The 12,808-nt window shown below is 41.1% G+C and overlaps 1 protein-coding gene across 4 annotated transcripts in view; it reads right to left on the bottom strand.

Annotated features, from left to right (window-relative positions):
• The window catches only part of ANKRD17 (ankyrin repeat domain 17), a 584,488-nt gene that overhangs the window by 367,657 nt on the left and 204,023 nt on the right, over positions 1 to 12,808 (bottom strand). For 3 of the 4 annotated variants that reach the window (XM_053703322.1, XM_053703325.1, XM_053703326.1), the window contains exon 15: positions 381 to 1,133. The exons of the other annotated variant lie outside the window; for it this stretch is intronic. In XM_053703322.1, coding sequence (XP_053559297.1) covers positions 381 to 1,133 — 753 coding nt within the window. The remainder of the gene's footprint in view (positions 1 to 380; positions 1,134 to 12,808) is intronic. 4 annotated transcript variants of the gene reach the window in all.

The raw sequence follows: 12,808 nt of genomic DNA, 5'->3' as shown, positions 1-12,808 counted from the left end.
ACTCTCAACAAAAACAAAAATCACACTAACCGTTTTTCCCAGTAACTCTGGCCCAATTCTCTACAAAAGATGGAATAGTAGGAGGCAACCTTTGAAGAAAGCAATTTTCTAAACAACCATAACATTTTGGAACTTCCACTCACAAAAAATGGTAATATTTGTGAATATGAAAACATTTCTTTTGTATATTAACTCTAAAATTGTCTGTTAAAAGTGTATAATTCATCAAATACAACTTAGTACCCAAACAAGAACAAGTCCTATATAAAGACTGCACTGACTGTGGCAAGTTGAAATAAATGCAGAAGCCTTACAAGGTATATTAGTTAAAAAAAAAAAAAAAAGATAAATAATCCATAACCTGCTTGAATTATACCCACCTGCCATGATGTCATCCAGTGTATCAGTAAGCGTCTGAGCAGGACTGGCTACCATTAACCCTTCTTGGGTTTCTGTCAAGACACCGTGTGCAAGTCCTGTTAACTGTGCTTGATCTAGTTCTTGTTGTCCCACTATAACTCCTTGAAGGTCTGCAAGGCTTGCAATTGAACTAGGGGATAAGGTGCCTGCTGCCAGTGGAAGAACTTGAGGCACTGCCAATGGCTGCATGATATTAAAACCCATTTGTACTGAAGTCTGCTGTGAGTCATCTTTGAGCAAGATAGTATCAACCTGCTGTAAATGGGCATAATCTACCTCTGTGAGCTCTTCCCCAACACCAACAGGAGTTAACAAACCCAGATGCTGGCAAGACTGCTGCTGTTGCTGCTGGAGCTGGATTCTCTGAGCTTTCACTTCGAGGTACTGTTTTTTTAACTGCTGTTGTGTTTTTAGTTGTAGCTCCCGCTCAACTTTTTGTAGCTCCTCCAAAATCTTTTGCTTTTTCTGGATCTGTTCTTCCCTAGTTTTATTTAGCTCCTCAATCTTCTCCTTGGTTAGCTGATCAGCATGTGCCAACTCTAGGGATTGTAACTGGGCATTCTTTTCAATAGCTTCTTTGATTCGCTGTTCAAGCTCTGTTAACTTCCCCTGAGCTTCTTCTACAATGCTTTCTGGAGACTGGCTGCTGATGAATCCCTGGGCATCCTGGCCGTTTTCTGGGACTTGACCACTGGACTTCGGTTTAGAAGCAGCTGTGTGAAAAAGAAACCCCCTCAGAACCAAGTGGAATCTCATAGAGAAAGTATCCTGAAGTGCTAGTGGCAGGTATAGGGTGGGCAGCATAGAAAGTTACATGTACTACATTTACACACATCAAAAATTATCAGAGACTGCAAAGAAAGGTCTAGTGGCTTCTAAGGAGGGCACTGGTTGGTAAAGTAAAATTGGTTTGAGTTTTATATTCTAAAGAGTTAGCAAATACTCAAACTCGAGAAAAGAACATGTTGCTAGTTTTTTTTAGTTTTTTTTTTTTAAAGTCTATAAATTTATATTAAAAAAATTCTAAATAACTAATTACTTAATAAACACAAAAAAGTTAAAAAAGGAGACCCAGTCACCCAACAGAATAGAATTTCACACAATGAAGCAATGTAAAATTGATCCAAATCCATTGTTTTGAATATTGTGCAAGAACCACATGTAAACCATTGTTTGATAGTAATTAAATATTCACACCAATTTAGCATTTCAAATATGTATAACACAAGTTAAACGTTAGAAAAGAGTCTCACACAGAAATGTTATAACAGTATAAGTCTGCGATAAACACAACAGAAAATAAACATAAAATGCCCAAATAAAAAAAGCATATTATTCAGCAGAAATCTATTTAACAAAATAAATTGTTGCACTGTAAACTGAAGCAAAATGCAACATTTAAAGCAGTGTTTAACAAACCAGAATGTCAGAACACAAAGGCCAGAGCAAATGAACTTGGACATTAGTCAGATTTTAAATTAAAGGGACAGTCAAGTCCAAAATAAACTTTCATGATTTAGATAGGGCATGTAATTTTAAAAAAAACTTTCCAATTTACTTTTATTACCAATTTTGCTTTGTTCTCTTGGTATTCTTAGTTGAAAGCTAAACCTAGGTAGGCTCATATGTTAATTTCTTAGACCTTGAAGGCCACCTCTAAACTGAATGCATTTGGACAGTTTTTCACCACTAGAGGGTGTTAGTTCATGTGTGTCAGATAACATTGAGCTCACGCGCGTGAAGTTACCTAGGAGTCAGCCCTGCTTGGCTAAAATGCAAGCCTGTCAAAAGAACTAAAATAAGGGGGCAGTTTGCAGAGGCGTAGATACAAGGTAATTAGAGGTAAAACGTGTTATTGTAACTGTGTCTGTTATGCAAAACTGGGGAATGGGTAATAAAGGGATTATCTATCTTTTTAAACAACAAAAATTATGGTGTTGACTGTCCCTTTAAGTGAAATGAGAACTGAATTACTCATTTTTAAATAAATAAAACAAGACTTTTCAATATGGTTTTAAATTTAACTGTTGTGGATTAATGTAAACCAAATTAAAAACACACAAAAGAAAATAGAGTCTGAACAAAAACACTGCTGATTATATGCAGCTGAACAAAATTCACAAAGCAAACATTTCACGCACAGCATGAGTCCATTCTAGGTGTTCTGACATCTGTTTGGTCAAAGGAATACTTACTTGTGTTTAAGAAAACCTTTAGAGGGAAGTGAAAGGGTAATGAAACCCAAAATTTCTCTTTCAATATTCAGACAGAGCATGCAATTTTAAACAACTTTCCAATTTACTTTTATTATATAATTTGTTTTGATCTCTTGGTATTCTTTGTTAAAAAGCTAACCATGTAGGCTAAGGAGCTGCTGATTGGTGTCTGGACATTTCGGTCTCATGTTATTGGCTCACTCATGTGCATTGCTGTTTCTTCAACAAAGTATACCAAGAGAAAGAAGCAAATTAGAACTAAATTGAAAAGTTGTTTAAAAATGAATTCTCTATCTCAATCATAAAATAAAATGTTTTATCGTCATGCCCCTTTAAGGGGGATGGTAAACAACTTGAGATTCCTATATAAAATGTTTAGTTATGCATAATGAAACAACTTTGCAATATACTTTCATTATTTATAATACTAAATTAAGCCTACAAATTGAGTCAGTTCTAATTTTTAGTGCTTGAAATGCACCCTGAATTGTCAAGGCTAACTCTACTACATATATGTCTCTATTTGGATTTATTGTGGTCTGGATACTAAAACCCAGATTGACTCCTCCAAATAAGGCAAATGGTGGGTGGGGTTTGGCTATTTAGAAACAATTGTTGTAAAAAGAATGTTAATTTTAAAAAAGTTTATACATGGCTGATATGTTATTCTACAGCAATGCAATTAAAATGTCGTGTAATTACAAGGTGTTTACTGTCCATTTAAGTGCAATGGAGCATTCAATCACCTGGAAAATAAAATCACCTGGAAAATAAAACCACCTGAAATCTCTACAGTACATGCACTATTTGAGTTAACCATAGAAAAAGAACATGTTTTGACCACACTAGAGAATTTTTAAATGGTTAGTTTTTTTTCCCAACCACTACTTGTTTTGTGTAAAACCATAAAAAAAAATTTAGATCTAGAAGATACTTTAGCAAGGTTCTATTCTCTTCAGAAACTTGAGAGATTTGCAATTTATGATTTCTTTAAAAAAGTACCGATATATAAAGGGGGAGTCTTTAGTACAAAGCTTGACCAACATAATTAATTGAGCTTATTTTAAGATGCTTTTCTTAAGATGACAGTAAACACCTTATAATTACAAGACATTTATGTTGTGGTGTTATGAAGCATTATATCAGCCAAGTCTAAACATGTTCAAAAACAATTACAGCAAACAAGACGCTAATTTGTTTAAATAGCCAAACTCAATCCAAAACGTGCCTTATTTAGAGACAATCCAGGCTTGAGTCTGTAGCAAACGAGGCATGGCCAGAATGTTAGTATAAAGTGCTTTGTATTGCAGCTATCGGTTAAAGCCAATTAGGGAAATAAATGTAGCAGGATTAGCCATTTCAAGAGAATGGGTCAAAAATAAATAATGAAAGTATATTGCAGTTGTTTTACTGTGCATAACAAATTATTTTATATTAAAATCTCAAAATGTATACTGTACTTTTCACGGGTTTATTCAAAGTGCTAAAGGCTAAGGGGAGAGACCAATTCTTTACAACCCGTGTCATTTTATTTTACTGGTCATCCACCTTGGGAAATTACGCTTATGGAGTCCCTTATTGTCCTCTAAAGCACTTCAAAGACATGAAATCCCTCACATCAAGCAGAGACACTTAAACACTTAAGCCACATAAATGGGAGTGGTGAATATATTGGGAAAAAATGAAGAGGCTTATGGAATGTTTCAAACAAACTTGCAAGAGGTACAAAGTTTTACACCCACCAGTGAAGACCACAACAGAGTAATTAATGGGTTGCCAACTTGCCACACAGAGCACACCACACATTAAGTACAGAAAAAGTATAATTAATTGCGCATCTTTTTTTTTTTTTAAATGGTCAAGGTCTTGCAATATTCTGTCGATAATATGCAGCAAAAATCTTTAAGAAAAAAAAAAATCTGAATACAGCACAAAATTAACAAGTAGTGAATACATTATATAGTATAAAGGCAAAGTGTTGTTTAATAAAAACATAAATTATGCTTACCTGATAATTTCATTTCCGTCTGTGAGAGGAGAGTCCACTGCTTCATTCATTACTTGTGGGAATTAAGAAATGGCCACCAGGAGGAGGCAAAGACACCCCAGACAAAGGCTGAAATACCTCCCCCATTCATTCTGCTAAGGGAACAAGGAACAGTAGGAGAAATATCAGGGTATAAATGGTGCCAGAAGAATAATATAAAATTTAGGTCCTGCACCCGGAGCAAACGGGCGGGACTAGTGGACTTTCCTCCCACAGATGGAAATGAAATCAGGTAAGCATAATTTATGTTTTCTATCTTAATGGGAGGAGAGTCTACTGCTTCATTCATTACTTGTGGGAACAAATACCCAAGCTATAGAGGACACAATGAAAAAAACGGGAGGGTAAACGGAGACGGACCCTATACGGAGGGTACCACAGCCTACAGAACCTTTCTCCCAAAAGCTACTTCCGCCAAAGCAAAAACATCAAATTTGTAAAATGTTACAAAAGAATATAAAGAGGACCAAGTAGCCGCCTTACAAATCTGCACCATAGAAGCCTCGTTCTTAAAGGCCCAAGAAAAGGCCACAGCTCTATTTGAATGAGCCGTAATCCTCAGAGGAGGCTTATGTCCCGCTGTCTCAATGCGACACTGAGGACACTCCTCAGCCAAAACGACAAGGAAGTCAAAGAGGCCCTCTGATCCCCATCCTTCCTGGAAAGAAAACAAACAGAGAAAGAGTTTGTCTAAATTCCTACGTGGCCTGAAGAAAGGACTTCAAGGCACAAACCACATCCAGAATTACGTTGAAAGGACACAATCTCTTGATTGATGTTGTGAATTGACACAACCTTAGGAAGAAAACCTAACTTGGTTCATAGAACAGCCTTATCAGCATGGAAAGCCAGATAAGGAGGGACACATTGCAAGGCAGTAATCACAGATACTCTGCGCGCAGAAGCAATAGCTCGTAAAAAGGAACCATCCAAGACAATAATTTAATGTCTACTTCATGCATAGGCTCCACGGAGCCTGTGCAAAATCTAAAGAACAAGATTCAATCTCCAAGGAGGAGAAATAGAGCTAAACACAGGTCTGATCCTAGCAGAACCTTAAGAAGTGTCTGCACATCAAAAGGTTAAGCGGACCTCTTGTGCAGTAACACAGACAGGGCCGAAATCGGTCCCCTCAGGGGACTTGCAGAAAAACCCTTCTCCAGAACATCCTGGAGAACAGAATAAGTAGGTCCTCCACACCTTATGATAGATGTGACGAGCAACCAGCTACGAGCTTGGACAGCAAAAAAGGAAATTTATGCTTACCTGATAAATTTATTTCTTTTAAGATATGACGAGTCCACGGATTTAATCCTTATTTATGGGATATCACCTCCTGGTCAGCAGGAGGAGGCAAAAAGCTCCACAGCAGAGCTGCATATATAGCTCCTCCCTTCCCTCCCACTGCAGTCATTCGACCAAAGTTAGGAAGAGAAAGGAAAAGCCAAAGAGCAGAGGTGACTGTCCTAGCAAAAGACAGGGTGGGCCGTGGACTCGTCTTATCGTAAAGGAAATAAATTTATCAGGTAAACATAAATTTCCTTTTCTTTTACAAGATATGACAAGTCCACAGATTTCATCCTTACTTATGGGATACAATACCAAAGCTATAGGACACGGATGAAAGTGAGGGACAAGACAAGAACCTTTCTCCTAAAAACAGCCTCAGATGAAGCAAAAGTATCAAATTTGTAAAATTTGTAAAAAGTGTGAAGAGACGACCACATTGCAGCCTTGCAAATCTGTTCAACAGAAGCATCATTTTTGAATGCCCATGAGGAAGCCACAGCCCTAGTAGAGTGAGCCGTAATACGTTCTGGAGGCTGCTGTCCAGCAGTCTCATATGCAACTCGGATGAAACTCTTCAGCCAAAATGAAAGAGGTTGCCGTAGCCCTTGGAATCGCACCAATAAAGATATTTACGCCATATCTTATGGTAAATCTTATGGTAAATAATTCTATTAACAGGCTTACATGCCTGGATCAAGGTATCAATGACCGAATCAAAGAACCCTCGCTTAGATAAAATCAAGCGTTCAATCTCCAAGCAGTCAGCTGCAGAGAAAATAGAGTTGGATGATGGAAGGGCCCCTGAATGAGAAGGTCCTGCCTCAATGGAAGTTTCCACGGCGGCAGAGATGACACGTCCACCAGATCGGCATACCAAGTCCTGCGAGGCCACGCCGGAGCAATTAGAATCACCGAAGCCCTCTCCTGTTTGATCCGTGCAATCACGCAGGGAAGGCGAGCAAACGGCGGAAACACATAAGCTAGGTTGAACGACCAAGGAACTGCCAAGGCATCTATCAGTTCGGCCTGAGGATCCCTGGAGTCGCTGGAATCCGTATCTCTGGAGCTTGGAATTCTGACGAGAAGCCATCAGATCCAATTCCGGTCTGCCCCACCTGAGAATCAGGATGGAAAAGACCTCCGGATAGAGTTCACATTCCCCCGGATAAAACGTCTGTCTGCTCAAAAAATCCGCCTACCAGTTGTCCACACCTGGGATGTAGATTGCTGACAGATAAGAGTGAGCCTCCGCCCACCGAATTATCTTGGATACTTCTGTCATCGCTAAGGAACTCCTTGTTCCTCCCTGATGATTGATGTAAGCCACAGTCGTGATGTTGTCCGACTGAAATCGGATAAATTTGGCCAGCGCCAACTGAGGCCAAGCTTGAAGCGCATTGAATATTGCTCTCAACTCCAGAATATTGATGAGAAGTAGAGACTCCGACCGAGTCCACACACCCTGAGGCTTCAGGGAATTCCAGACTGCACCCCATCCTAGTAGACTGGCGTCCGTTGTCACTATCACCCATGAAGGTCTGCGGAAGCACGTCCCCTGGGACAGATGATCCAGCGACAACCATCAAAGAAGAGAGTCTCTTGTCTCCTGATCCAGATCTATCTGAGGAGACAAATCTGCATAATCTCCATTACACTGTCTGAGCATGCTCAGTTGTAGAGGTCTGAGATGAAACCGAGCAAACGGAATGATGTCCATCGCCACCACCATTAAACCAATTACCTCGATGCACTGAGCCACTGAAGGCAGAGGATTGGACTGAAGGGTTCGGCATGTATTCAGAATCTTTAACTTTCTGACTTCCGTCAAGAAAATTTTCATGGATACGGAATATATCAGAGTTCCTAGAAAAGGAACCCTTGCCTGTGGAATTGGTGAACTCTTTTCTAGATTCACCTTCCACCCATGAGTCCTTAGAAAGGACAGAACCATGTCGGTATGAGACTTTGTCAGATGGGAAGACGACGCCTGGATTAGAATATCGTCCAGATAAGGCGCCACTGCAATGCCCCGCGGTCTGAGAACCGCTAGCAAAGACCCTAGAACCTTCGTAAAGATCCTGGGTGCTGTGGCTAACCCGAATGGAAGAACCACGAACTGAAAATGTTTGTCCAGGAAGGCAAACCTTAGAAACTGGTGATGATCTTTGTGGATGGGAATATGAAGATATGCATCCTTTAAGTCCACGGTAGTCATATATTGACCCTCCTGGATCAATGGAAGAATTGTCCGAATAGCCTCCATCTTGAAGGATGGAACTCTGAGAAATTTGTTTAGACTCTTGAGGTCTAAAATGGGTCGGAACGTTCCCTCTTTTTTGGGAACCATGAACAGATTTGAGTAAAACCCCTGCCCCTTTTCCTGTATTGGAATGGGACAAATTACTCCCATAGAGGAGAGGTCTTTTACACAACGTAAGAACGCCTCTCTCTTAATCTGGTCTACAGACAATCGTGAAAGAAGAAATCTCCCTCTTGGGAGAGAATTTTTGAATTCCAGTCGATACCCTTGGGACACAATTTCCAGTGTCCAGGGATCCTGAAGTCTCTTATCCAAGCCTGGACAAAGAGAGAAAGTCTGCCCCCTACTAGACCCAGTGCCGGATCAGGGGCCGCCCCTTCATGCTGTCTTGGGAGCAGCAGCAGTCATCTTGGGTTGTTTACCCTTGTTCTAAGCTCTGGTTGGGTCTCCAGATGGACTTGGCTTGTGCAAAGTTCTCTTCCTGTTTAGCGGAAGAAGAAGAGAGGACTCCCTTGAAATTCCAAAAGGAACGAAAATTATTCAGTTTACCCCTTTGTTTAGTTGCTTTATCCTGAGGTAGGAGATGACCCTTACCTCCCGTAATGTCAGAAAGGATTTCTTTCAAATCAGGCCCGAATAGGGTCTTTCCTTTGAAAGGAATAGCCAAAAGCTTTGATTTAGAGGACACAGCAGACCAAGATTTTAACCATAAAGCTCTACGCGCTAGAATGGCAAATCCTGCATTCTTAGCCGCCAACTTGACGATCTGAAAGGCGGCATCTGTAATAAAAAAATTAGCCAGCTTAAAGGGACACTGAACCCAACATTTTTCTTTTGTGATTCAGATAGAGCATGCAATTTTAAGCAACTTTCTAATTTACTCCTATTATCAATATTTCTTCGTTCTCTTGCTATCTTTATATGAAAAAGACGACATCTAAGCATTTTTTCTTGGTTCAGTACTCTGGACAGCAGTTTTTGATTGGTGGGTGAATTTATCCACCAATCAGCAAGGACAACCTAGGTTGTTCACCAAAAATGGGCCGGCATCTAAACTTACATTCTTGCATTTCAAATAAAGATACCAAGAGAATAAAGAACATTTGATAATAGGAGTAAATTAGAAAGTTGCTTAAAATTTCATGCTCTATCTGAATATCAAAATAAAAAAATTGGGTTCAGTGTCCCTTTAAGGGCCTTAATTCTGTCTAGAATTTCCTCTAAAAGGAGTCACAGTCTTAAGAGACTCCTCTAAGGAGTCAAACCAAAAGGCAGCCGCAGTTGTAACTGGTACAATACAAGACGTTGGTTGTAATAGAAAACCCTGGTGAATAAAAAGCTTCTTTAGAAGACCCTCCAATATTTTATCCATAGGATCTTTGAAAGCACAACTGTCCTCAATAGGAATAGTTGTACGTTTAGCCAGGGTAGATATAGCTCCCTCCACCTTAGGGACTGTTTGCCAAGAATCCCGAACAGTGTCAGCTATAGGATACATTTTCTTAAAATTAGGAGAGGGTGAGAACGGGATATCCGGTCTTTCCCATTCCCGCGTAATAATTTCCGAAATTCTCTTAGGAACTGGAAACACATCAGAATAAGCAGGGACCTCTAAATATTTTTCCATCTAACACAATTTCTCTGGTGGTACCACTATAGAGTCACAGTCACCCAGAGTCGCTAAAACCTCCCGAAGTAACAGGCGGAGGTGTTCAAGCTTAAATCTAAAGGACATGACGTCCGAGTCAGTCTGAGGTAACGCACTCCCCGAGTCGGAGAGTTCCCCCTCAGACAGAAGTTCCCTACCCCCCAACTCAGATCCCTGGAAGGGTACATCGGAGATAGCCATCAAGGCCTCAGAAGTTGCAGGAACCACATGGGTCTCAGTCCTGCTACGTTTGCCCTGTAACACTGGCAACTTAGACAAGACTTCTGTGAGGGTGGATGACATAACTGCAACCATATCCTGCAAGGTGAACGAAGTAGACGCCGTTGAGGAACATGGCGTTGTTTGCGTGGGCGTTAAAGGCTGTGACACTTGGGGAGAAAGTAGCGGCATACCCTGAGTCTCATTGGTGTGAGAGCAATCTCCAGGCATATCTTTATTAGTAAATATTTTCTCTTTACAGCGTAAGGCCCTCTCTATACAAGTGTCACATAGGGCAACATTGGGTTCCACAATGGCATCCAAACACATAGTACAGGTAGTTTGTTTGAGGTCATCCATAATGATAACGTAAACAAAAAAACAACTTGTTCAAATCACAGAAGAATCTGTTGTACTGTGTCTTAAAACAACAATCAGACACTTTAATAATAAAATATTGTATAAAATATTATATAAAGGATTTAACTGCAACACTGACAATCCGAATAAAGTTTAAACTAAAGCAGAGTGACTTTCACTGCACACTGTTATAAGTGTTGTACTGATTAAGGCAGGGGACAAATTCACATTTGCACAATAGGGTCATTTCACATTTGCTTATAAGGTTTATCCGATTTACTTTTGCAAACTCTACAGTCACCCCGCCGTCAGCTCCACTGCGGCTCCTACCTGCCTCCTGATTACAGAAAAACACTGCCACACTGAACACCTCCCCACAAGCGGACCTAGGAGCCGAGTAAACGCTGCCGGAAGAGAGAGCTGCGCTGCCAGAGCGCGCAAAAGCAAGTCCCGCCCTTCGTGGGCGTAGCCATCAGCAAAAGACCGCCAAGAACCGTGAAATTAAAAATACACATCCATCCCCAGCGTCAGCCCGCCAGTAATAAAAGTATACACAAGTACTTCCCAGCACCTCTAGATCCCTTGTATGTACTAGAGTGTCTGACAATAGCGTATACGCCTTATAAACAATATCCAGTATCTCTAAGTTAATCCAGTCTGCGCCCTTAGAATATCTGGTCCACATAAAATATATCACTATGTATATACACCCAAGTTCTATTAGGTTATGCAAACTGCCCTAATGTCTGAGGAAAGCGTAAAAGGGGATCTCCCCCTGTATATTACATCAATAGAGTTAGTCTGAATATAAGTATGTCCCAGAATACAAACTGCACTTACTTCAGTGCTGAAGGTACAGCACAATAACTTCACAGTATCAAGAGGTCCAATTTTCCCCCTGAGGTCCTGTGAAATAGCAGGGTCATGGTTACAAACTCACCAGACCATAAACAGAAATGCAGCACAAATATGGGAGGCACAGTGGATACAGAAATCCCCCAGTTCCCATAGTCCACAAGACTATTCAGAAGCTGCCTTTAATAAAAACAGCACACATTGGTACACCTCACTTTACCTCTTCCTATCACTAACACAGGCAAAGAGAATGACTGGGGTGGGAGGGAAGGGAGAAGCTATAAATGCAGCTCTGCTGTGGAGCTCTTTGCCTCCTCCTGCTGACCAGGAGGTGATATCCCATAAGGATGAAATCCGTGGACCCGTCATATCTTGTAAAATTAATAACACACATTTAGAAAACCCTCTCTTGGCTAGGACTAAGCGTACAAGTTCTACGCAGTCAGCCTCAGATATCTAGACATAGATGAACAAGAGACCTTGGTCAGTGGATCCCTGCAACAAGGTAACTTCCACGGATGACATAACATCCCCACTAGTCTGCAAACCATATCATTCGCGGCCAAGACGGATCAATCAGTATAACGGACGCCTGCTTGATTCAAGCCACTACACTAGGAAGTAGTGGTAACGGCCGTAAAAGACAAATTGGATTGAACCTCCAAGGCACTGCTAATGCATCTGTTAGCTCCGCATGAGGATCCCTTTACCTCGATCTATATCTGGGTAACTTGGTAATGAGACGTCATAAGATCTTCCTCTTGCAAATCTCGGCAAAACAATCGGATTGAGAGCCCAATCCCCCGGATTAAAGTATTGTCAGCTGAGGAAATCCGCATCCCAGTTGTCCACACCCGAAATGTGGATTGTTAAAAGTGAACAAATGTGGGTCTCCGCCCACTCCAGAATCCAGAGATACTTCGCGCATAGCTAGGGAGCTTCTCGTTCCCCCCTCATGGTTGATGTAATCAACCGAGGATAGATTGTCTGATTGGAATCTGATAAACTGGGACGAACCCAGCAGAGGCAAAGCCTTCAGAGCACTGTATATTGCCCGAATATCCAAAATGTGATCGGGAAGGAGCTTCTCCTCCTGAGTCCAAAGGCCCTGTGCCTTTCTGGCACCCCAAACAGCTCCCCATCCTGACAGACTCGCAATTGTAGTCACATCACCCAGGATGGTCTTGAGAAGGACATCCCTTGGGAAAAGTGATCCGGACAAAAACACAAAGAGAGTGATTCTCTCGATCGGTTGTCCAGAGAAATCCGTTGAGACAGATCCGAATGATGGCCGCTCCACTACTTCAGCATGCGCAGTTGCAACAGTCTGAGGTGAAACCTGGCAAAGGAAATTATGTCCATGCTGGACACCATGAGACCAATCCCCTCCATACACCGAGCCACAGATGGCCTTAAGGAGGTCTGGAGGCAAGAAATGTTGAAGCTAACCTGCAACGTCTCTGGTCTGTAAGAAATATTCTCATGTCTATGGA

Source organism: Bombina bombina, chromosome 2 (assembly GCF_027579735.1).
Source record: "Bombina bombina isolate aBomBom1 chromosome 2, aBomBom1.pri, whole genome shotgun sequence".
Classification (NCBI taxonomy): domain Eukaryota; kingdom Metazoa; phylum Chordata; class Amphibia; order Anura; family Bombinatoridae; genus Bombina; species Bombina bombina.
This window is presented reverse-complemented; position numbering and strand designations above follow the sequence as displayed.